Here is a 25,599-nt window from a genome sequence, read left to right as displayed (position 1 = left end):
TATATGTTTCCAAAAATACGGTAATGTGCAGTAAAATAAAGGTCATAACGACATCATATTTATTAGCATGTGTGGCACTTCATTCCCCCAAGTACATTTTTCATAAAAACATTTTAATCAGCGTGATTTTTGTCGGTCCATAAAAAAGCTACGTTGGATTTCACTCAAACATAGCGCTGCTCCTACTTTAGAACTACTACTACTTTAACCCTACCAGTTCATGAATACGTGCTCGGTGCGCACGTTATGTGATATGAGTAAGATGCTGCTATCTATCTCAGAAATTAAAACTGCACAAATGTTTTAAATTTCCATCATTTTATCGCACTACAGCCAAAACTGCACATAATATACTGCCCCCGAAAAATTGCCGTCATACTTTATTCACCGTTGAACAAGATTATTCACTTAAGGATTCAAGTATACATTTTTTACTGTTTTTTGTAATTTCTTAAAAATTCTGTAAAATAAAAATAATGTATATATGTATATATATTCCTTATTCTATGGTTTTCTTATATAATTTATTTTTGAAAGGGTGGAAAAATGAAATTTTGTGATAAATAAGACGACCTTTCACAAGGGTGTAATGTCAAAAGCCTAATTTTTTTTAAGTTTCAGCTATGTCTTGACATTCGTGGTTTAAAATACTGTTCTGTAACTAACTTACGATCAGAATTTTTATTTTGGTACATTTATAGGGAATTTTTTTTTTCATTCAAATAAATCTTGCGAAAAAAAATATTTAAAAATTCTTACGGTATCTTCCAGCGCGAAAGTCGTAAAACGCGATGCAATCTATCGTTGATCATTATTCTTCTCACCGATATTCATTTTTCTTCAATTTTTCCAAATATTTTCACGCTTGTAATTTCACGGTCAGAGTAATGTCAGAAAAATGGTAATGAAATTGTAGTTTGCTGGTGTGTGTTCGTGTTGTTAGTTTTTGTTCTTTTCTTGAAAGATATTAATATTCGATTCTTAAATTGCAATGCGAATATAATTGCATAAATTGTAACTTATCTTTAAAATTTTCTAACATTTACAGTCTACTTTCCAATCCCCATAATATTTGTATTAATTTTTTAACACAACTAGCTGACCCGTCGCACGTTGCTGCGATCTCCGAAGAAAGGAAATTCAAGGAAACCCGTTATGATAACATTCAATTTACATTGTGTCATTTTTATTGAAACTTATTCATTTTCATATGGAAAACATTTCAAAGCATCGTTTTAATTCTATTCATTTATTAGAGTGTTTGTGGATACACGATCTTTTTTGTTTTTCCGTCTGGGGCGTACGAGAATAAATCAGAAGGTTTTCCAATTTTCAGTGTTAAAAAATGCGGTGACATACCTGGCAAATCGAGTGAATTCAAGAATTCCATTGGGTAATTGACAACTTAGTCTTGATTCATCACAGTATTGATGGACTTATACGTTGTCGCTTCGCCTGGCATTCCGTTTTGAATGCTGAAATTGATGGCATTGACATCGTTGTTCGTAGCTGCTAATAAGAGCACGTGCACTGAGCCACTGATGATTTCTGTAATTCCGCGCGATATTTGGGAAAACTTTTGAATCAATTCGTCTTTGGTTGATGTCGTCTTACAAAAGTTTGTTGGCAATGTGATACATTGTGTAGATCTGTCGATTGCCATCTTCCCATTCCCAATATCCAGCAATTGTTTTGCGAAACGTTCGGCGGATGCATCATTTTGTAGTTGAACACACATATTGGTTTTCAAAGTCAATTTCTTTACATGTCGCCATAGAACTGATGATTTGAGACATGCATCAAGTTCATCAGCGGGTGTTGAACGTGGTATGACTTGCAGAGTTTGTCGAAAATCACCAGACAATAAAATGAATGTTGCACGGAAGGGCTGTCCATTTCCCCTCAAATCTTGCAGTGTACGAACAAGCGCTTCCAATGCTTTTCTCTGAGCCATCGTGCACTCGTTCACATGTTTGGAGAACTTTGCCCATTCCGGAATTTTTGGTGATATGGCATGTTGGCGTCTCAGTGGTTTGCAAATTCAACGGCAATTTCAGTGCTGAATGCGCTGTTCGACCACCATCCAAAAGTGTTGCCGCAACTCCAAATGATGCAATAGCCAGTGCAATTTTAAAATAACACATATAAATCGCCGTTGTCTAGCACCCGCTACACAACTATGCCAGGAAACCTTCGACATGCGCGCCACCTAGGATAGGTGTACTATGCCAGAAACTTTCGCGGGAGTGTAGTCAACAACTTCGCGAACTTTCATGGGGATCGGATGAATGGTGTAGTAATGCATAAAGGGCAAACAGACAGACAGACATACATTCGTTTTTATATACATAGATAGATTATTTTTCAGCAAGTGCACCAACATCAAAATCGGTCACACAGCGAAAAGAAAAATTTTCAACCTTTTTTTCCCAAAATAAACAAAGAAAAAAAAAAACTGCATGGTACATAAAAAGTTTGGATAGCATCTAAAGGGCTATTATTATTATTATTTTAGATTTGTCAAGTCCTACCTGTCTTATAATGAATGAGTCAGACTCTCAGATCAACCTTACTTCATTCATGGAGCATTGTGAGAGGATGTGTTTAGTTCTTGTTGCATTTATTGATATTTCTGATGATTTTTTTAAATAAAAATATTATTAATCTTGTGCCCACAGTTTTTTCCTTTGGATAGTGCTCTGCAGTTTTAATTCATTAACCTTTCCCCTGGAATAATTATTTCCACTGATTTACGTTAAAAATTCTGTAGTAGAAATTATCAACCTCTCTCCCTGTGAAAATGCCGGGCGCTGGTCGTCCCGTATATACGGGACTCAAACGCGTACGCAGAATAGGGAAGGTTTTTTTTAAGATTTATTGGGGTGGGGGGGAACTCAAATTGCCTCAGCTCCTAGGTTCAGGTACCTATGCACCTTTCTTTTATAAAGTAGGCTTTCCACCGACGATTCTCAGCAGTATGCTCGGTGAAGAGATGTATAAGCACGCGAGACATCTCTTCAATGCAAAAACACAACGCATTTGTTCCGGCGAGATATCCCATTAATGTCATTGAGAGTACTTAGAAAATAAATCTTCAATGTTGTGTTTTGTGATTCAAGTGTTGTTGTGATCCAGTACCTGACGAATGCGTTCGCAGAAAAGTTGCGTGACGGAATGCTTCATATCTCAGAAAGTATTCAAGATATATCAGTGTTTTCAATGTCTGCGGGTAGATCTCGGTAAGGCAAATTATAACACTCTGATTTCGATACTTCTCCGGGTCCGGGAACCAGGCGCGGAATCCGCATTTTTAACGAAACTGTTTTACGCTATATCTCGAGAGGTTCGCAACGCATAAAGACGATAATTGTATCGTCTGTTTGGCATTTCAAAGTTGAACTCGATGATATCCTACAGATATTAATTAATACCTCTCTCGGTCTGAGCACCATGCCCCCGTGGCCCGCACTCGAAACAAAATTTTGTCAAGCTATATCCCAGGAAGACTGGGATATAGCTTGATAGTCCACTGGACTGCCGCCTGGCAGTTCAGTGGTTAGGGAGCTGGCTTCTGACTGTGCAGGTCCGGGTTCGAATCCCGGTTCGGGCATGGATGTTTACTAACACACTAACAAATTCCCTGGACAGATCGTAAAGATCTCTTGGGAATACGTGATGAAAAAAAAAAGTTAAGAATGCAAATAAATGGCAATTGCATCCGTCTATTAAATATTTCTAAGACGAATCTGATGATATCCATTTCATTAAGTCTGTACTTAGCACGAGGTTCAAGGCACAAAGAACACATTCACGTCCAAACTTGTGGCCGTGTCTATGACAGGCTGGCTCAATTATTATTATTTTTTGGATTGGTGTGGGGAGGGATGGACTCTACAGTCACAATCTTCGTTTCTCCTGAAATTATTTTCACCGATTCACATTAAATATTGCTTAGTACAAATCCTTAAACCCCAACAAAAAACGTCACATCTGTTTTCTTGAAGTAGGCTTTCTACCGATTGCGTTCCATCCGAAAAATGTTCCATGGAGAAGGAAACTTTACAAAATCTTTGAGCTCATCTTTACCGAACTAAGATGTTTCTAAGGAGGTAAGATATCTCGCCAATGTCGAAATACGAGAAGCATCTGATTCGGTCAGATATTGCATCAATGCGGATGAGAGGGACGAAGAGGAAATCACATGGAGTATTTTTTTTCCCTTTTGTAACATTTCTCCAGCTGTTACTGAGCAAAAATTCGTATTCTTATGACCGAAGCTATGATTTTCTTTCAGAGCTGTTTTTGAGACTGCATATTTTCCATATTAGTGGAGAGCAGCTGGAGCCCCGAATAGCAAAAATAATATCTGCACTTTTTGAAGGCATTCGTTTACTGCGAATATCGACGGAAACGAATCACATAAAGCGTGAATATATGTGAAAAAAAGGAGATACAGTAGAAGCTCTCGATAACGGACATCCATGGGACCAAAAAAGTTCGTCCGCTAATGGAAAGGTACAATAAACACAGTGATTTACTTCGTTTATACGACTTTCACACTTATACGACGTCTGGCTTCGGTCGCACAATTCGTTTCTATACATTTAATCTTACAATGTATACGTTACTGTGTAAAAGCGATACACGTGGCTATGCATAACCACTGATCACCTTGATAAAGAAAGTTTGATCAAATTTCACTGCATTTACCACTTTCACTAACCATTATGTATATTTCCCAAAGAAAGTTGGAAAGTTTGATAATTATGGGAAATTTTTTATAATCTTTCTTGTTTTCATTAAACCAATGAATTGTTTTTACGAGAACTACACGCATTTTGGGATAAACAAATTAAATTAAAATAAAAATATGAAAACCATTATCAGTCTTGTAATATCATATATTGTCTTTTCCACACGTATCCGCATGTGAAAACAAAACTAGCACATTACCATTCGAATTCACCATCCTGGACAATAGCTGTTCCTATTTTTTTATCACATGATTTATTATCATATTTACCAATACCAGCTTGGGACACATGAATTTGATAAATCATTGGTTTATGGACAAAAATAAATAAATTTGAGTTTTCCTTAGGCCGGGATTACACTATAAAAGTTTGATAAAAGTCCGTTTACAAAACTTGAAAAAACCAACCAATAAGCCGATGCGGTTATTGGTTGCATTCTGCAATTTTATAAAGTAACATTTATCAAATTTTTATAGAGTAATTCCGGCCTAATTTTACTTTCCGCTATTGAGATTGTCCGCTAACGGGGAATGAAATGTGAAGTATATTAAAGCCCTATTCTCTCCACGGGACCGGACATCAGGAAAGTGTCCGTTAAGGGAAGTTCCACTGTATATATACACATACACGCAAATGGATATGTTATCTTATTTCGTGGTATAATATGCCTTTCTTGAAAATAAAATGATTATCTACGAGCGAAATATTACGCTTTCACTGATAAAGGACAAAAGACAATTTTCTAGATTACTCACTCGCGCTTGGTGTGGTAAGGAATAATTAAAATTCGCGATTATATTTCGCTTGCGGATGCAAATGGGTCAAGGAAGGGATTCTTCATCTTTGCCAAAAGAGTTGACATTTTAATTATACATAATTACTAATCATGTCGGTAATTATGATGAATTTCGCTTGAATTATCAAATGAAGTTGGCGAGTTTGATAAAAATGTGGGAAAAATATCATACTAAATTATCACCTTCATTTTGCTACCGAGCTTTGCCCGTACGTCTGAGGTCTTCAACGCATGGCCCGCGGGCAACATTTGTGCCTCAGAGCTATTTTTCGTGGCCTGCCGATCATTTTCAGAAAATTATTGAAACATTGAGAAACGATTAATTAATTGATGAAAATTCAGAATAACTGAAAGAAATAATTTTAGAATTTTTTAAACAAGTTATTTCAATATTAGTGAAAAAACATATAAACCAATGAGACAAATAATTTCGTAATTGCTGATAGAAATTATTTCACAATCAATAAAAGAATAATTCCATAGTTATTGAAAAAGAAATGATTTCAATATATAGAGAGAAGGTAAATAATTTTTCAGAATTATATCGAGAATAATTAAAGAATCATTTGAATTGATTTAAGATTAAAATTAATCTCAGAATTAATTAATTTAATCAAAACCAAAATTTTGAATAATTAATAATTAATTTTAATAATTTTAAAAAAAAATTCATAACTAATCGAAACTGATAATTAATAACTGAGAAATAATTACAGAATAAATAAAAGTCTTTAATTATTATTGTCCCTGTTTAACAATTACCTCCTAGGTACAGTACGTACCTGTATCTCTAAGAGGTAATGGTTTAACTCGGGGCCCCCATTGGCTCTTTCTGTGAAGATGTCAATAAATTGCGCGAGTTGGTGGTCCGCGGGCTTCGTAGGAAGTTTAAATGTGGCCCCACCGTGTATGAAAAGTTGAAGACACCTGCCGTTCGTGTTCTAAACATATTTTATCATAAAAATTAGATTTGATTAAGAAATGTGTGAGGAATAGAAAAACATAAAAATTGCTATTGCTCTCTTGTATAGGTTGCCTTCCTTCGGGGGGGGGGGGTGATGGAAAGGCCTAAAGGGGTGTTAGAAGCTCAGGATTTAGTATTGGATCCTATTGGTTGACTTGAGTTAGGGGGCGATGAGAAGAAAAAAATTTTGAAGAAGGGGGCAATTGGATTGCTTATTCATCTATTCTCATGTAAAAATAGCGTATTGTTAGATATTTAGAATGCAACGGACGTGCATGTGTACTCCTCTCCTAGCCACTGATTCCGTATTCCTTCCACAGATGCACAATTGCATCTTTTCTCAATGTAGTTTTTATATTCAGTATGTCATGCACTTTTTCTCCCTTTCCAGTAGTATCAGGTGTAATTTCATGCATACCCAATTTCGTAAGCAGTGCCCCCTTTTTCTTCTGCAGCCCTTGCTTTTAACTTTACGCATGTTTTTTTCGATACTTTGCTCCTAACACATCGTCTTGGAACTTTCTGCCTCTTTTTCTTTTACCCGGCGGTGACTTATCAGTTAGAAATCCTTCGGAATACAGACTGGGTCGCCGTTTCGGTTAGTACGTAAGCAAGCAATAAAATTATGGAGAAAAAAATTGTATGGGAAAATGAATATACAACTTACATCATCTTGTGGGAAAAAAATGAATGAAACGAATTATTTCTTCACAAAAAAAAAATTTGAAAAAAAAAATTTGAAAAAAAAGAAGAAAAATAAAGATTTGCAAAATTTATGTTTCAATGCATTTTTGATACTCAAAATGCATATTAGATCAAAAATGAGAAAACATTTTGAAAATCCCCCAAAAAAAAATGAATGGTCGGATCTGAAAGGGCTATGTAAGTTGCTGTTATGATAATATTTATTAGTCACATGAAACTCCGTTCAATAGAAACTATACTAAACGAGTTATTTTGATTACTTATCGCAAGTCTTCACACCAGGGCGTTTCCTAAAATGGCTTTTTCGGAAATTGTTTGGAACGTATCCAACAAGCTTTGAGTATGTGTGTATATTTGTGTATGTCTCAAGGTGGAGCACGTCAATCCGTTCTCTCGAAAGAGAGCTTCTCTCCACAATCAAACCAGACAGCGCTTAAAAGAATTCATACATACTGTGGTGAACGAATTATATACCTGACTGTGGTGTTGTATTTGTATTTGTATTTGTATTTCATACCTTCAAAACGACTAACGTAACCTAACTTAAAATGTGATGCCACTTACAAAGGATGGACTAGCATTTCTTATATCGCATTATAGTGCATCCACCCAATATAGTGTAGATTCCCTTCCCCCCCCCCCCGAGCGCTCAGGACTAGTGCAACATGACGTGGCATGGACTGTCCTGAAGGCAATTCACACTATGATTCTCTCAGGGTAGTCCACAACTCCATGACGTGTCGAGGTGGTTGCGTACAGCACATTTCAAGTTATCTCATGTAGGCTCAATAATGTTCAGGTCTGGGGGATTTAGCCAGCCGACGGAAGATGTTGAAGTCAAAAGATTGTCCTTGAGTATGTGGTATCGCATTGCCCTGTTGGAATCGTCCTAGCCGGTCAGCATACACACAGAACATGAATGGGTGCAAGTGATCGGAAAGGATATTTACGTATTTGTCAGCATCCAGAGTCACTTGTAGCCCTTATTAGTGGTCCCATATCCTAAATGCCCCCATACCAAGACAGAGCCTCAATTAGCTTGACATGTGAAGCTATGTGTGTCTTCTGTTGACATGTGAAATCCATGGATTTATGGTGTTTTCTTCATACTCATACACGCCCATCAGCCTGATGCATGCACTCGAATGCACCTCGAGCTAACATTTGAGCTTCCTAGCTCATATATTAGCTCTAGTGGTCATAGTGACGGACTCGCATCGCGAGAAGCCGGGTTAGAACCCCACCAGCGTCATAGTGATGGTCGTCAGATGTTAATTTCTTGCGCTTCTCAACTTCGATCTCCTAGTTAAAAAGTCTCACCACAGAGAGCAACAGGCCTGCAACGGTACAAAATTACAACGGTATTCAATCATTATACTTCACTCACTTCAATTCTGATATATAAATGACAGCACTGAAAAATCAGACTCACAACTAGATACTCACTGAGACTGTTATGTACACTCACTTATACTTCCGACACAGTTCACTCTGTAGTAAATTGCCCAGTGGCCGGCTGAAGTTTTCTGCGGTTTTCCAGCTTCGAGGCACGAATGCAAGCAAGTTTCCCATTTGAAAAAGTCCCTCCGCAGGGAGCAGGCAGGCCTACAACACGATACTGACAAAACATGAAAATTCAAGCATTTTCCATCTTTACTTCAGAAAATGGAAACCAGATGGCAGCATGAACACGAAACAAGCGCTACTCGACAACATAAATACATTAGGGCCAAGCATACACTCAGAACACACATTTCAGCATGTGTCGATTCATTGAAATTCCGCAGAGGAAAGTGTACGAGGCGCATGTTCGGTTAAGTAGTAGTGGTAGTAGTAAATTGCCTGTGGCGATAGACCGAGGTTGTGCTCCGTTTGAAAGAAAAGAAAGTCATTAAAGCTACTCGAGTGGGCCTTCGGGTCCGAAAGCCCGTATCAAAGGACCGTTGTATATAAGTTCACATGCTAAAATTTTTTGATGCCCCAACATTGGAATGTGTAGTGATTTTTTTTGAGGCAGTATTTTGCACGTCTTATCTCACGAAACGATTCTTGTCAGCCGTTGGTGGCCCCCGTTCCTTAAGGTTCTTTTTTCAACCAGCACCTTTGTCGGAGATTTTATGTTTTTTCCGTATTCTTTATATTCACGGTACCCTCTGGCGATGGTTCTACTCGAAAGCTGCGTCTACCGTAGTACAACTTCATTGGGGCCGTTCAAGTATTACGTCATCATCGATGGGGGGGGGGGTTTCCGATTTGCTGACTTTTGATGACAATGGGGGGAGGGTAGGTTTGGATAATGCTGACGTCATCAACCACCATTTCTGAAAATATGAGTTAGGATTCAGAAGGGCAGAGCTGATGACGAAATTTAGCTGAAAAGGGGGAGAGAGGGGGGTCAAAAATGGCCAAAAATTTGCTTAAGTAATACTTGAACGGCCCCATCTCATACGATCATTTTGTGGTGGTCATTGCAGTAGGCGATAAAACAAAGAAAAAAAAATCCGACGCGGTTCCTATACGTGTCATCAGGGATGTGGATATTCATAACCTAAAACAAAATAAAACTATTTCGTCGCCGTCCCTCTTGTTGAGAATCACTAATGACAGATGAGAGTCCATCCACTTCAGAATAGACGAGAAAGTCATTTCGACCGGGTATCAGAATATCGGTTGGGTTATTGATCTAGTCTAACATGAATGATTAATTAAGGCGAGAGATAGAGATCGTAGGGAAATGTTTAATTATGTGATCAATTTTATACGTTTAGAGCTATAATATTGTTTCAATGATATCTATCGAGGTAAAGTCAACAAATCAGATAAATACTACATAGATATATCACGACAACTAGTAAAGTTATAATTGGCTATCAAAACATTCTTAATGCATAGATGGGGGGGGGGGAATAATATTTACCTCGCGTTCAAGATGTCTCTAGAATATTATTAATTAGTTAATTAGTATAGTTTTCCCAAATGGAATCTACTCTATTAGACATGTTAATGTGTTTATCCATTTACGATTTTTTTTTTTCAGTGTTGAAATCTCAGAAATTTTCTTGATGATACAATCACCCCACTTGATCAGGTAAGTGATAATCACTGGCCTACAAAATTTTAAAAATTTTCTGCTTACGGGATGAAAATAGAATCAATTTATAAAGTCTGATTTTGGCCAAAATTCTCGGCCCCTTCGCGAATTTTGCCGCATTTCGGACTTTGTCAGTAACATATATACAGTATATTTTTTTTCAAAATATATAAAACCTATACTATAATATACAGTAAGAACTGCAATATAACCGTTCCCAGCTTAAAAGGTTACTATGCACTGGAATTTTTGATATCTGTTCAAACGGGACCTACTGTATTATCACAATGTATTTCTTGTGACCTTTCAAGATTATCGCCTCAGTAAAAGAAAAATAACGAATAGAAACTCATAGAAAAAAACGTGTTTTTAGCTTTTCCAGGAACTAGAAATGTGATTCTAGTACTTACGATGGATGCAATTTTACAGAGGAAAGCCATTTTGAGAAACGGACACGAATGGGCCGGCCATCTCGACCGAGTATATCCTATGTACTTAAATTGACTTCATTGAAAACATTCAATCGTTACTGTCTAAGAGGGGATTTATCGAGAGAGAGAGAAATCGAATAATCTTTATTATTCTATCATGATGGTATAACAATAGCACATAAAAAGAATAGTATATTTAAAAAATAAATAAATAGGAAATGAAATCTACTTATTTAAGGGTTTTTTTCTCATTGCGCCACTGGTATATAAATTATATATATTCAGTGTTTTTATTTCGACTCATCAAAACACTCTATAATTATTATTCCCTATCATTTATGAGATAAATCTGATGATAAAGGAAATTTATACAGCATTGTGTAAGGAATCATTTCATTTATAGAAAGACTATATATCATATATATTTACACACACACACACACACACACACACTGATTCATCATCGCCGAGCTGAAACAACTGAAGTTTTGAATATGATATTCGGTCAGTAGTTTATTTTATGAAGTAAAGACCCACTAAGAAAGGGTTTTTTTCGAAATTCGACCCCTAAGGGGGTCATGAAGGGGATTCAAAGGTGATACAGAGAAATCATGCCGAGCCAAAACCACTGAAGCTATATTTAATGAAATTCGGTCGGAGTAGTTTTATTTCATGGCTCACTCTGTGAAGGTTTTTCAAAATTCGACACTTAATTAGCGGTGGTCATAAGGGGGTTGAAATGCTATGTAGGAAAATCATGTCGAGTGAAAACTACTGAAACTATGAATTTAAAATTTGGTCAGTATCTTTATTTTATGATGCAAACACTAGCTAAGAAGGGATTTCTCAAAATTCACTCCCTAAAGGGGCCTCAAGGATGATTTTTCGGATTACCAAACTCATGAGAGCGAAGCCGCGGGTATATAACAGCTAGTCTTCCATATATTCTCTCTTCATGAAAGTTTATCATTGAATTAAATTATTTCGATATAACAGCAAATATGAATATGCCATCAATTTTGAAATTTTTTTTTTAACTTCCCGAGCGTTTCTTGAGCTTCTAAAATCTTCACGTGCCATCTCTGAGCTTCAAAATTGAGCTTTGAAAATCCAGTGCAGTTGTTGTTGTTTTTTTTGAGGGAGTGGAGGTAAAAAAAATAATTTTCTTTGAGATTTAAAAACTTCCAACTCACTTTCTCCGAGCATTCAAACTGTAATACGTCTTCACTGAGCTTTACAAATCTGTACGAGTTTTCCCTCAGCTTTTAAATTCTTTACCTTGTCTTCTCTGAGGTTCGAAAATTCCACTCACACTTGTCTACTCGAAAATCAGCTTCTATATTCTACACACGCCTTCCCCCGAAACTTCCAAAATCTGCATCACGTCTTTAGTACATATATAAGTATCCATTACGCTAACGTGTGCTTGTTTTTTTTCATGAATTACATTCATGTATTACATTCTTGTATACTTAGTATAAGACAACCATAAGTATTCTTTATGGGCATTGTATAGCTTTTTATCATGTGTATATATTGATTATAATTTTTGTTAATTGCATTTTTAATTGGGTTGCTATATATTTTTTGGAAATACATGACATCCATATTTTTATGGTCATCTTTTTCTCAGCCACCTCGCTGGGCATTTCGCATGTTGTGGCGTTGTATTTGTATACATTTTATTCTAAAAAAGCCTCTTCCATAAGCTTCTAGAATCTTCAACGTGCTTTTTCAAGATTCAAAAAATATTTATGCGTCTTCAACGAGCGTTTTCGAAATTTCCACGCGTCCTCTCGGAGCATCTAAAATGCCGGGTCAACAATTACCGCGCTACGCGATTTTAATACGCTCAAAAACCCCACATGGGCTCACACACATGTAGCGCAGTGGTTCTCAACCTTCGAATTCAGAATAAAGCATTAAGAAAAATTTTGTGAGAGCTCCTTATTTTATCAGAAATAGAAACATTTGCAGAGATTTAAACAGGGTCGGGTCCTAGAAATTCTGCCGCCTCAAGATACGACTGTCTGAAAAGAGTTCTTCCTTCACCTGTATTACCTTGATACAGAGATTCCCAAAGTGTTGATCGCGACCCCCCCCCCCCCATGGGTGGGCGTGTGTAATGTTGATTACTTAGGAGATGTCAAGAGAGAATTTCATAAGTTAAAACGTTCTGATCGAGTAAATATATCAAATCAATATAACGATTCTTCTTTGAAGGGTGGTCCCACAGTGGGCGCACTTGTTTACATTTTTTCCTATGGGTTTTGGAAAGATGTCTGTCCTTCAAAGGATTAATTGAGCTATTTAGCACTTTTAGCACATTTATATCATATAACGCATAAAAATTTTACGTAAAATTTAATAAAACAATATGAAGTAAACATTCAATCAAGTCATTCATCCAAAAGACAAAATTTACGTCCAAAGAATTGAAAATCCAAGAACCGCTCTCCTCATCCCTTAATTTTTAAAATCGTGATTCGCCGCGTTATGTATGTGTGTGCGTGCGTGGTGTCTTTTTTTTTTTTTTAAATAACGTGATCTTCATGTATTTTCCCAAGGGATCAGCATGACCCTTCCAGAGAATTTGTTAGTGTAAGTGGGCATCCATGATGCCCGAACCGGGATGTTGCATTGTTGAACATACGATATCTACATGTTGTTAGATTTCGTAGCATAAATATAAGTTTTTCCTAATTTTGTATTTACAGGTTGCAGTGAAGTAGCAGCCGGAGTTCATACGTTTGTGACCAGTGGAGTAGGACACAGGAGAGAACGTAAGGGGCAAGTGCCCTCCCCAAGACGATCAAAAATTTAAAATATTTCCAAAGATTTCAGTAAAAAATTAAAATATCGAAAGAAGATACCTTTATACCGTATGTTATCTTTATTAATTTCTGATAATTTAAGATACTTTTTGAAGTATAGTAGCTCAAAATTTTTTTGGGAGAGATTCCTTGTGCTCCAGAACCCAATGTGCCCCCCCCCCCAAAGGTCGATCTTGCGTACGCCAATGCTCGTGATCAGGCGCAGGGTATTCTAATGTGGTATGTCTTCTCATGGTGCAACCAGGTGACGCAAATTCTACCACAAGTCATTATACATTACCACTGCTACTGTTCTTTTGCTGGTCAGAAAAAATATTGTATAAGGCAACATGTTATTTTATCATTCCGCACAGATATCGAAATTCTGTGAATAAAGAAGGATGCAGGTGTAATATAACGCAATGTGCCCCCTATCTGGAAAAAAATAATAAAAGGACATATTTCATGTAATAACATTTTTTCTTTTCATTACGAGCATCTCGGTGCTCATCTTCACCCCCCTCCCATCCTGGAGCTCAGCCCCCCTCCCCCCAAGACTGAGATCTTTGGTGGGGGCCTCTTCTACAGTGAATTTATAGTGTAAAGAAAAACTTTTGTTCGTGCTAGAGCCCTGCCAGTCCTACCCTTGTAGGCTTCTTAGTGCCTCAGTTAAACCATTTAGGGCGATGCTTGATTTCATATTCAGGAGATATTCACCGACAACTCAGATGAACACCCTTTGATTCAATGATTAGCATCATGATTATTTTATTTAAAGTCATATGCCAGAGTTCTTGGGCGGGTGCTTTCTTCTGGTGAGAGTTATAATCAAAGCTCTGATTCTTGAATACGCCTCCCAATAGGTTGACAGGGCTCCAACCTCGAGAATCCCAACCATGAGTTCAACCGGGCATGGCACGGAGACCCAAGGCTCCCCATTCCGCAGTAGGGCCCTAGGCTGAGATCTTTGGTGCACCCGCAGTTCAGACCCTTCACGCCACCCCCCTCCCCAATATGAAGCCTCTTGCAGAAGCCCTGCTCGAGCCACTCTTTTTGTGGGGGGGGGGGCATGTAAGGACCTCAGTATTGCATAGAATATAAGCTTCCACGATAAGATCTGACACAATGATTTAAGACAATAAATATGTAAATTGAGAGGTGCCTAGGTCCTCTTTCATTTTGTCCTAGGGTATTTTGTTGAAGCAGCATTAGGGACAGACACGCTTTTGTTTTGGATTAAATATACAAAAATTTGTTTGAGTTCTATAGAACAGCCTCATTATCATCAAGGGTTCCGCGGACCAGCCTAGCAAGGGTTCCGCAAGAAGCATTACCCTAATATAGAGAACAGATATAGGTATACAGAAATGGGGTGTGAAACGTTCAGTAGACACGAGCCCCAAGAAAAGATTGAGATATTCGTTGCTTTTGTAGTCTATTGGTATAGGGCACTGTTTCCCAAAGTGGGCAATATCACCCCCTGGTGGGCGACGGATTGGCTCAGGGGGGGGCGATAAATGCTACGAGTATAACATAGGATCCTATGGGTTCGCTTGAGTCGGGGGGCGATGAGAGAAAAAAAATTCTGAAGGAGGGGGCGATGGAACAAAAAATTTGGGAAACTATGGTCTAGGGCAGTGGTTCTCAACCGGTGCTCCGTGGAGCCCTTGGGGCTCCTTGTGCACTCTCCATTGGACCCACATCCACTCGAAGAAAATAAAAAAAAAACCAGTAAAATTAAAAAAAAATAATTATAAATATTTTTAAATAGTAAAAATAAATCAGTAACTTTGATGAACTAGAGATTCTCCTATCTATGGTGTTGACTGAAAGAGGCATTTGTCGGGAGATCAACAAGGAATCGAAATTTGTACTGCGGGAATCGACTAACGACAGGAAAGTCATTGACAGGTGACACTTTTTGGAAGTACAAGAAATGAGGTGTGTTGAGATGAATTAAGCATTAAATAACAAAGAGTTGAATAGAGCATTTCAACACCGAGCATTTCACACAGCAGTGTTTCATTTACCTGCCCTCATTTACCCACTCGCACTTTTCCTTCAAAATTATTTGGATGAGTAAAAATTTCCGAGAGTGGAAACATCGTCATAATAAATCTTTCAGAAAAAATGCCGCTCCTGTTATCATGGCGGCCTAGGCGGCCGCCTCGTCACCTCATGTCTGGCGCTAGCATTGGATTTCAACATGCCAATAATTTTGGATAACATTAAGCAACTGGCTATTAATCAATATAATATCATGGCCCAATCAGAATAACTGCATCTGAGAGAAATTGCTGAGTATGACTCTAGCATAGTTGCAGTTCATGGAAGAAACCTGAGAATATTCTGCATAAAAGTTGGCATCCACCATCATAAAACGATAAAAAGTCATGAAAAGTTTCATTATTCGTTTGTATATAACTTTCATTTAGACATGCATCATGTTATATTTTTGTATATTTCATTTGTATCAGATAGTTTGTCTCGTTTGGCGCCTATATTTAATCCATATTTATCCTTTTGACCTTATTTAATTCGATTGTGCACGTAACAATATTTTAGTAAACATCTCTTTATGCGTATGTAAACCTATTTCTTGGCACCTACTACTACTAAACCATACATTGTATCTCGTACATATTCCTCTGTGGAACCTCTAACGAATTGGTACATGTTGCAATGTGCGTGTATGTGTAGTGAAACCTGACGTGAAGTTTGTTTCTGTGTAATGCTTGTTATGTGTAGTGCTGCCATCTGTCACCAGTTTTTCTAGCTGCGAGTGAAGTGTAATGATTGAATAATTATATCGTGGCGAGGCTCTTCAATTGGGATATCGGAATATATTGGGATATATTATGCAGAAACATAAGTGTTTCTGCATTATACGCCGCTCAATGGCACATGGAATTTCTAAGTGCATGCTATATTACTTTCTTTTATCATCGGAAATTTTCGCACTATTCCTTTCAGTCTATGGAATATGCTTACGCTTGCCCTGAGCTTCAAAAATCTGCTAGCACTTTTATTTTTAAGTTTCCATAACTTCCAATGCACCTTCTTCGAGCTTACAGAATCTTCACGAGCATTCCTCGAGCTTCTCAAATCTCTCTAAACTCGCAAAAAGCCCACGTGCCTTCCCCAAGATTCTAAATTTTTCCATGCACTTACTATCGTTGCATCTGTAAAACCATGATAGGGTTCTTTTCGAAAATTCAACCACTGTTTACAGTGAATTTTTCTGAGCTTCTAAAATTTGTAAAACTACAAAAAAGACGTAGTAGGTTTTCCCCACAATTTCGAAAGTTTTCGTACTTTTTTCACAGCACAGCGTGACATAAATGCAATCCACTTGAGAGTTCCAAATTAAAACACGTGTCTATTCCTTTCCTTCTTTATACAAAATATTTTTAAATTTCTTAATTACTTTCAGTAATGTCTGATAAATGAGAATTTAACAGAATTAATGTCAAACGGGTTAAAATAATTCGAGAAAATCGAGGAAAAACAAGTTCGTTTTCCTCCTACGGGAGATAAATGCAAAAATGTTTGTAATTAATAGAAGGCTATAAGTGTTACTCCTTTTAAAAATTAATCTCCATTTAATTGCGATGTCTATTTAATGGCGGCTTCGGTTTCTGGTGAAAAAATCAATTCGTTATAATGGTTTTTTTTTACCTCGAAAAATTAATCACGGATTTTAAATTCAGTGGAACATGAAATGAGTTTCAAGAAATTCTATACTTTTCGAGACAAAAAAATTAAATGATTTTTAAAAACACGAAAAAAACTGTTTTCGTGTTTAAAAAAGGGGAAAAAGTTAATTTGTGATTTCTCATCTTTTTTAAATATCAAATAGTAATGAAAATATAATGGATTTAATTCATACCGCATTGCAAACATCTCCATTTATTGCTTCAAATATATATAATTAAATTAACATTTTCTTAATTGAAATTTATCATAAAGAAAATTGAAAACACAAAAAGAGAGGGTCGGGATTTTGGTACAGTATAATTATGGAGCCTGAAAATTGATTTTTTAGATAGATTGATTTAGTGTTATAAATTTAAAACAGTAGCTTTTCGATCCTTAGCCTGCCCTGTGCTCCTGTGTTTATGACATGAGCCACGAGCACAGCAATCTCTAGTTTGACTGGCATGAATCAGAATTTTAGATATTACAGCTCTTGAGAATAGCTGCTTCAAAACAGCTTTGTTTGATAATTCAAAATTCATGAGTGAATTTGATTCAAAAATTATCGAATTATCAGTGCATTGATATTAATCTTTCCTCATAATATATAAGGTCCAAAATGATCACCATAAATCTTATGATAAACCCATATCTTCACCTCCTATTTGGTGTATTTTAAAGGATTTCAATTAACTAAAATGGCTTATTAGGGCTTCCTTGTCCTTGATACAATCATGATCCAATATAACTCTTGGTCAGAATCTATGTGTTAGACCTAGGGGTTCTTAAACTTTCTTATCTGTGACCCAAAATTAAAACACGATCAAATTTGTACAGACCCATGGGGTATTTCGAGTTTTTAAAATGTATATTAAATATTTCTCAATATCGAAGTTTCTGGTTTTAAATATTTGTGAAACCAGCCAGTGCCATCTTAAACGGCAATATTGTATTGAGCCCGGGGCCCGAATCAAACAGGATTTCCCAATTATTGAAAGCGTTCACCGACTCTACGTATATACAGGGTGCATAGGTAATAGGGCGTATGACATTCTACTGGCGAACCGTTGGTCTTGGAAGCATACTTCCAATTACAAAAAGTGTCCAGATAACGTGTAGTACTCAGATGTCATTCATGTTGCGAGGAATTGTATATTTATTAAAATAAAAAACTTTACTTTTATATCGTCCCCGTGTGCTCTAAAACCCAATCAGAAAGATGCTGCCGTGTCTTTCATGATGCTATTCTTGCTTTCCTAAAAATATTCCACATAAGTAACTCTCTTAATTATTTTTAATTATTCTTTTAATCATTTTCACTTATTATCTCATTAATTTTTAGTTATTTCTCTCTCTTGCATTATATATATAATTCTTAAAATTTTTTTTCACCAATTCTAGAATATTCTTTTCTCAATAATTTCTTTCATCAATTCTGACATTTTTTTGATAAATTCTGAGATTCTGTATTTCTTGCATTAATTTCAAATTCTCTCATCATTTATAAATTTTCTTTCATTTCTGTATAGTTAGGGCATATTTTTGTATAGATATTTTTCCAGCCGTATTCTGTGAATTCTGTAGCAATGTCATGTTTTTTTTTTCATGCCAATTTTTCCTCCAATATTTATGAAATTACGGCTCAAAAACGTATTTGAGTCCCAGACCACAAAAATCGTTAAGATGCTCCTAAAATCAGTGGCGCAACAAAATGATTTATAACTGGATTTTTATGACCCATGCCAGCTACGACCCGAAGCTGAGGTTCTGGTCACGGCCGAAGAACATGCGGTTTAGACGGTTAAAGTGTATTCGAAAAGCTAACTTAAACTTACCTGAGGGCAGCTGAATAGGGCGCTGAGTATCCATACAACCACCATAGTCTTCTTCACTTTCGCTCTAGCATTAGCTTTTCTCATAGGATATCTCACAGCGATGAATCTATCGAAACCGATGACGACTAAGACGAAAGTCGACAAATACAGAGAAAACATCTGGAGGAACTTGACAATCTTACAGAACGCGTCCCCCGCCAGCCATTGGACGGTATACGTCCAGATAGCTTCTCCAACCAGGCAAAATACCGTAACCAGCAAATCCGCGAACGCCAAGTTAGCGATCAACAAATATATCGAAGACCTACTCTTCGAGAAATTTCTCAAGATTGACATCAAAGTGGCCAAGTTGCCTACGAATGCGATGCTGGCAATGGAAAACAGGACTGTCACTTTTATTGCCGTCAGCATGGTAAACTGCGGCGCGTGCACGAGGTGATCCGTGAATCCATCGGAGTCATTTTTATCGTGTAGTTCATCAGATATCGGTGCACCGAGATCGACCAGAGAGACGACTGTGTCATTGTCAATCCACCCATAGCTGTCATTGGATGGCTCTGAGACGTTATGCTCCACTTCATAGATGGATATAATCATTCTACTCTGATCATGTTCTGTTGTTGTCCTCGTGGATATTTCTGTAGCATTTGTGTTCTTATAAATGAGAAATATAACGAGAAATTTCGGAAGATTTTTCAAGATCATTGTTTGGGGTTTCTTTTTTTGTATTAAATAATCAAATCTCACGGTTTTGTTTTTATTTAGTTCACGATTCCATCATTGATTATAAGTTCTCAATTTTTGACTTGAAACTGAAAAATTGGAATTAATTCTAAATATTTCTCCGCAGAAAATTTCACATTTTAATGAAGAGCAAACATTGCCTTTCTCGTGGGTATACTTTTGATCAAATGGCACGTTTTCATGTTGCGAGTTTTGTCGCCCCTCTCTGCTAACGATAATTTCACTGACGATGATTTAAATGAAAATACTCACTTTGCTGCTGCCATCTATCGGGACGTAAAAGAAATACACTTACAAAATTTTTGAGTTTTGAAAGAAAAATTTTGTTTTCAATCATTCACATATATTGTCATCAAAATCTCATTAAAAAAAATATAATTTTTTTTTGTGTAAATTTTTAAAAATTTTTGTCGTTTAATTTAGTTTAACAGGAGTGCCTGCCAGAAAATATCATTACTCACATTCAGCAGTGCTTTAACATTAAATTATTTTCCAAAACCTTGGAAACATTCTGTTATAAAAACAATTCACAAAGCTGGGACTGACCCACTTATGGCACAAAACTTCAGACCAATACGTTTACTGAGCAACTGGAGTAAAATCTTTGCAAAGATTGTCGCAAATAGACTTACACAATTCATCAATGAAAATCATTTAATTAGACCCGAACAACACGGGTTTCGGCCTGATCACTCTTGTGTGACACAGCTGGTTAGAGTCTCAGAGTTCATAAATGAAGCTTTTAACAATTTTGATTTTGTGGCTGCATCATTCTTAGACATAGCAAAAGCATTTGACCGTTGTGATTATGCTACATTGCTTTCCAAACTCATTGACTTAAATATGCCTCCGCATATGGTCATATTCTTCTATCACTATCTTTTAGGTCGAACTTTTCAAGTAAAAGTTCAAAATACACTTTCTTCAATAAAACAAATTCATGCCTCTGTGCCTCAGGGCAGTGTGTTGGGGCCACAACTGTTCCTGCTGTACATTAATGACATACCTTGTCCCCAAAATGGCATAATATCTTTATTTGCAGACGACTGTGCAGTTTTGTGCAGTAGCAGGGATGCAAATCAGGCCTTCAACAATTTACAAGAAACCATGGATGAAATAGAATATTGGTGTGATCAATCTGCCATCCAACTGAATAGTGACAAATGCAAATTTTTATGGTTCACTAGACGTCGTAAAATACCGGACAGACGACTTCAAATTGGTGCACAATCTTTAAGCCCTGTTGGACAAATAAAATACTTGGGCTGTATCCTCAACAAAAATCTATCTTTCTCTTCACACATTGATCATGTAATAAACAAATCTAATAGAATTATGGATATGCTCAATCGCATCACATTTCCACAGGCAAAACTTTCATTAAAGAACAAAATTATTCTTTTTAAATCCATAATTTCTACTCTACTCTATGCTTCGCCAGCTTGGGCGCATGCTTGTAAAACGAATATCAAAAAACTACAGACTATGCAGAACAAAATACTCAGAAGATTTGTTGGAGCCCCTTGGTTTGTTCGCGGAATTAACATCAGACAAGACTTGGACATACCTCACATATTCACATACATTAAGAAATTAAACAATGATCAATTCGAGCGAATGTTTAGTTCCCAATTCGAACATCTGAGGGAAATTGTTGACTATGATGCTGACTGCTTAAGGAAATATAGGAGGCCCAAACAAATTGGGCGCCTTACATGGGAGAATTTGTAAAGATGCTTTCTTCTACAAATCTCATTGTATACATACTATTTTAATACATAAATTCTCTCATTCAATTGTATATACTCACATTACTTGCATACTATGTATCTATCCACTTTTGACATTTATTCGCATCTATTCGATTTATATCTTCTCATTAATTGAATTTTGTATATACACATATATTTCCCAATTGAACTTGACCTGCATATGATGTACATTTGAAAAAGGTGTAAAAAAAAAAAAGAGCGAGAAGACTCTTTTTGAACTTTGGATTGTTTTGCTTACATAAAATTTGTCAATAGTAAATCCCCATTAATTTCTGATGCACTGAGTTGAAACAGAACTTTATTACCTGTATTGCATTTTTGATGTTATTGCTGGGGTTTTTTGCGTCACGACGACTCCCATGTGATGTTTTTTCCCCCATTCCACTTCGAATAGATGTTGCTAGCTGCAGATTGTGTGACCTGCTTCTGTGAAATGTGATGACATCTGCCTGCTTATAGCCAGATCATGACTTTTCACGAATTTGACCAGTTCTTTTTACATACACTACACATTCATGCAAACACATATCTATCTACAAACATGTACACATTTTCTTCTTCACAGGCCTTCTTGGCCAGTTTTTATGCCGACAGTTGGCCCTCGCGGGCTGGGAATCGGCTCAAAGTTCAATTCTGGTCTGGTGGTCTGAATAAAAGAAGGAATCTATAGATGTGTTGTATTAAAAAAAGGTTTTGTTTCGAACAACGGAATTTACACCCATAACTTGCATAATGCTGTGAACAAAGAGACAGAGGCGGTTCTGTCCAGCACGGCCTCACATGAAACTTTCAACCCCAGTGCATCAATATGGTCAAAAGCTCGAGAAGCCTGCAAGCGGTCTGGAGGCTGACTAATCGCCAACAAGTGTAATTGACCATTGATTACAAAACCATCACTGATAGGAGAAAGGTCTTCAGCACTCTAAGAGCGGTAGTGAGAAGCCAGCATCCCAGAAAACTAACTCAGATGCCGCATCAGGGTAAATCATTACATTGATACTTGAGGGCGAAAGGCCTCCACACACTACTACCGAAAAGGTGACTACACCCGTTTCGCAGAATGGAATTTCGTGCACCGCTCCCGTCTGGGTCTGGTCCCTCTCAATGGCTACAGCCATGGTGGGTATCAGCAGGAGACGTGCCTCTCTAACGTGATAGAACACTGCATGCATGCAATATAGCAGAGCCAACGAGGGAAGATGTGGTCTAGGGCCTGGCCACTTCGGAGGGCTCACCGGAGCCAACGAGGAAAGATGTGGTCTAGGGCCTGGCCACATCGGTGGGCTCACCCGAGCCAACGAGGGAACACGTGGTCCATGACCTGGCCTGGCCACAGCGGAGGGCTCACCCGAGCCAACGAGGGAACTCGTGGTCCATGACCTGGCCTGGCCACAGCGGAGGGCTCACCCGAGCCAACGAGGGAACTCGTGGTCCATGACCTGGCCTGGCCACAGCGGAGGGCTCACCCGAGCCAACAAGGGAAAACGTGGATCAGGACCTGGCGCTTGGCCGCAGAGAACAACAAAGGGCTCAATAGAGCTACAAAGACATAAGAGCTCATCAATTGTATAATAGAAATATATATTTAAATCTGTATATCTTTTTTTTTAAACGTGTTTTATATTCATGTATTTTATATGCATAATAAAGCACCCGACACGCCCAGCTCCCTCATTCGGGGCACAATGGCTAAAATTGACAATGGTCGATAGAGCCTGGGCGGTGCACGGTGCGAAATGAAATGAATGCAATTTAGTAGCCGCTACACAGCCAGACACAATCTTGTCGTAGACCGGATAAAAAGGGCTGCTGCAGGCAGGTGGGAGATCCTTGCCGAGAACCATCCAATCATGTGGGCTAAACGTGACCATCCCGTTTGAAAATGGACAAGAAGCCAATCGGTTGAAGTTCTATTTTTCTTTTCCAGTTCTACACGACTCTGTATTGTTGAAAAACGCAATGCTCCGACACCCAAACTTGACCCGAGTATTATCAAAAAATATAATTTTCTAAAGTAATTTCACTCCTCTCCGAAATTTTAAGGGAAATTTTTTTATCAGAGTAAAATAACACTTAAAAAAAAAAGTTCCTAAAAGTTGGAATATCTTCATTCCTCAATAAAATTTGGTGGAGTAAAATTGAATTTTGATGCGTGAATCGTGCATTTCGATGCCTACTGGCGAACACTTTTTGAGGTCTGAGGTTTTCGGTATTTTATAATTCGTGCTTTCTTGCGGCCCCCCCCCCCCCACTTCCCCGGGCCTCCTTTCTGTTAGCTTTTTTGTTTTATAATGTACTGATAAAATAATACAAAAATACAATAGCTAACATTTAGGGCAAGGGTGCTCAATCTTTGGACGAGTGCGGGTCACTCCATTGATTTGGAAACCAGTAGTGGGTCACTTTACCGAATGACCTGGGACAGCGCCGCAGGTCTCAAGTAATTTGTAACGTTGTCGCGCACTGGAAGAGATACGGGGGTCGATGTCCCCCCCCCCCCACCCGACGTAGCCGGTATATATATATATATATATATATATATATATATATATATATATATATATATGAATTGGCATCATCATCATGCTACCCCAGGACTGTCTATCTCCCTCTATGGTGTCGCGGGCGACTACGCTGACAGGAACTGTGCCGCGGTTCAATTAAGTGATTTTCAGATATGACGCGGGTCACTGAAATGATTTGTAAATATGCCACGCGTCACTTAGGTGAACTGGAACTGTGCTACGGGCAGCGTGAGTGATCTGCAAATGTGCCTAGGGTCACTTAATTCATCACAGGCGGCTTTAATGATGTGCAACTGCACCACGGTTCACTCACGTGATGCAGAAATGTACCACGGCGCACTAAAGAGATCTGTTAGTTCATTAGATCTTAGTTCATTTTTACAAAATTAAGTTTGAGGTCACATCAGATAACTCCGAGGGCAACATTTGGCCTGCTAGTCATAGGTTGAGCATGATCTAGGAACTTTTCTGTAACCGTAATGGGCCGTTATAACAATAAAGTACTGTTCTTTCCCGATGTCGATTTCACTCCGACATAAAAGCGCAAAGGATTAAAGTCATTGTTAAAGAAGTGAAAGTGTCATTTTTTTTTATCATTTTAGACTTTTGATAAAGCCTGTTGTTTGATAAAGTCCAATCCTGTTTGGTTATACAGGGCTTTCTCCCATTCGGCCTAGAACAGGAATTAATGCTGCAAAAAAAGGACTTCGACGGGACCAAAATGATTGGTCTGTAAAAGAGGGTTGACCATGAAAAAGTGTTCTCTTACTCAAGCTTTCAGAATAGAACTCAATTATTATTTTGGCCACAAGAGGGATGACCGCATCTGCGGGGTGACTATTCCGGGGGCAGGGGGGGGGGGGGTTCCATTGTATATCACTACTGTTTCTGGCAAAATTCACGTATATTTCATCACCAAAAAGGAAATAACTTTGTTCATTTTCCTCTACTTTAGAATTTAAATTTTTTCTTCTTAGGAATGCTCTCGTCAGCTATCATTTAAATTTCGATGTGGCCCGAAACGCTTTTTTCTCCTCTAATTCGGCCTAGAAGCTCAAAAATGATAGATGCCTCTGAATTATACAGTAATACCTCCTAAATTTCGTAAATAATAAAAATATGTTTGCGCATGTGCGCATAAATTCGTCCCAGCAGTGGATTCCAATTCCCAAGAAAGACCAAGATACAATTTCAAAGTTTTTGCCTCTTATTCAATGTTACCAGTATGGTACTACCAATATGAATTATTTATTGTTATAATATTAATTTTAATCACCGAGTAATTTATGAGATATTGTATTTAAAGATTTGTTCCACTATAAATTCGTCCATAACCAGCTTTTTAGCATCAAAGCCTCTCATTTCAGCCCTTCGTCACACATGCGGGAGTTGAGATTTTATAGCATCATCTGAATGTGATTTAGCGAAAGATTGCAAATTTGTATACAGAATCCGGAAACTAAATTTCATGTG

At 37.6% G+C, this 25,599-nt stretch overlaps 1 protein-coding gene across 1 annotated transcript in view; it reads right to left on the bottom strand.

Moving 5' to 3' along the window:
* Nucleotides 1–19,813, bottom strand: part of LOC149071181 (gonadotropin-releasing hormone receptor-like) — a 36,432-nt gene extending 16,619 nt beyond the window's left edge. The window contains exon 1 of the mRNA XM_089248173.1: nt 19,086–19,813. Coding sequence (XP_089104299.1) covers nt 19,086–19,790 — 705 coding nt within the window. The 5' untranslated portion in view covers nt 19,791–19,813. The remainder of the gene's footprint in view (nt 1–19,085) is intronic.
* Nucleotides 19,814–25,599: the final 5,786 nt, after the last annotated feature.

The sequence above is a fragment of the Pholcus phalangioides genome, unplaced genomic scaffold, assembly GCF_987345545.1.
Source record: "Pholcus phalangioides strain wild (caught in Gottingen) unplaced genomic scaffold, Ppha-v1.0 ptg000019l_1, whole genome shotgun sequence".
NCBI classification, from domain to species: domain Eukaryota; kingdom Metazoa; phylum Arthropoda; class Arachnida; order Araneae; family Pholcidae; genus Pholcus; species Pholcus phalangioides.
This window is presented reverse-complemented; position numbering and strand designations above follow the sequence as displayed.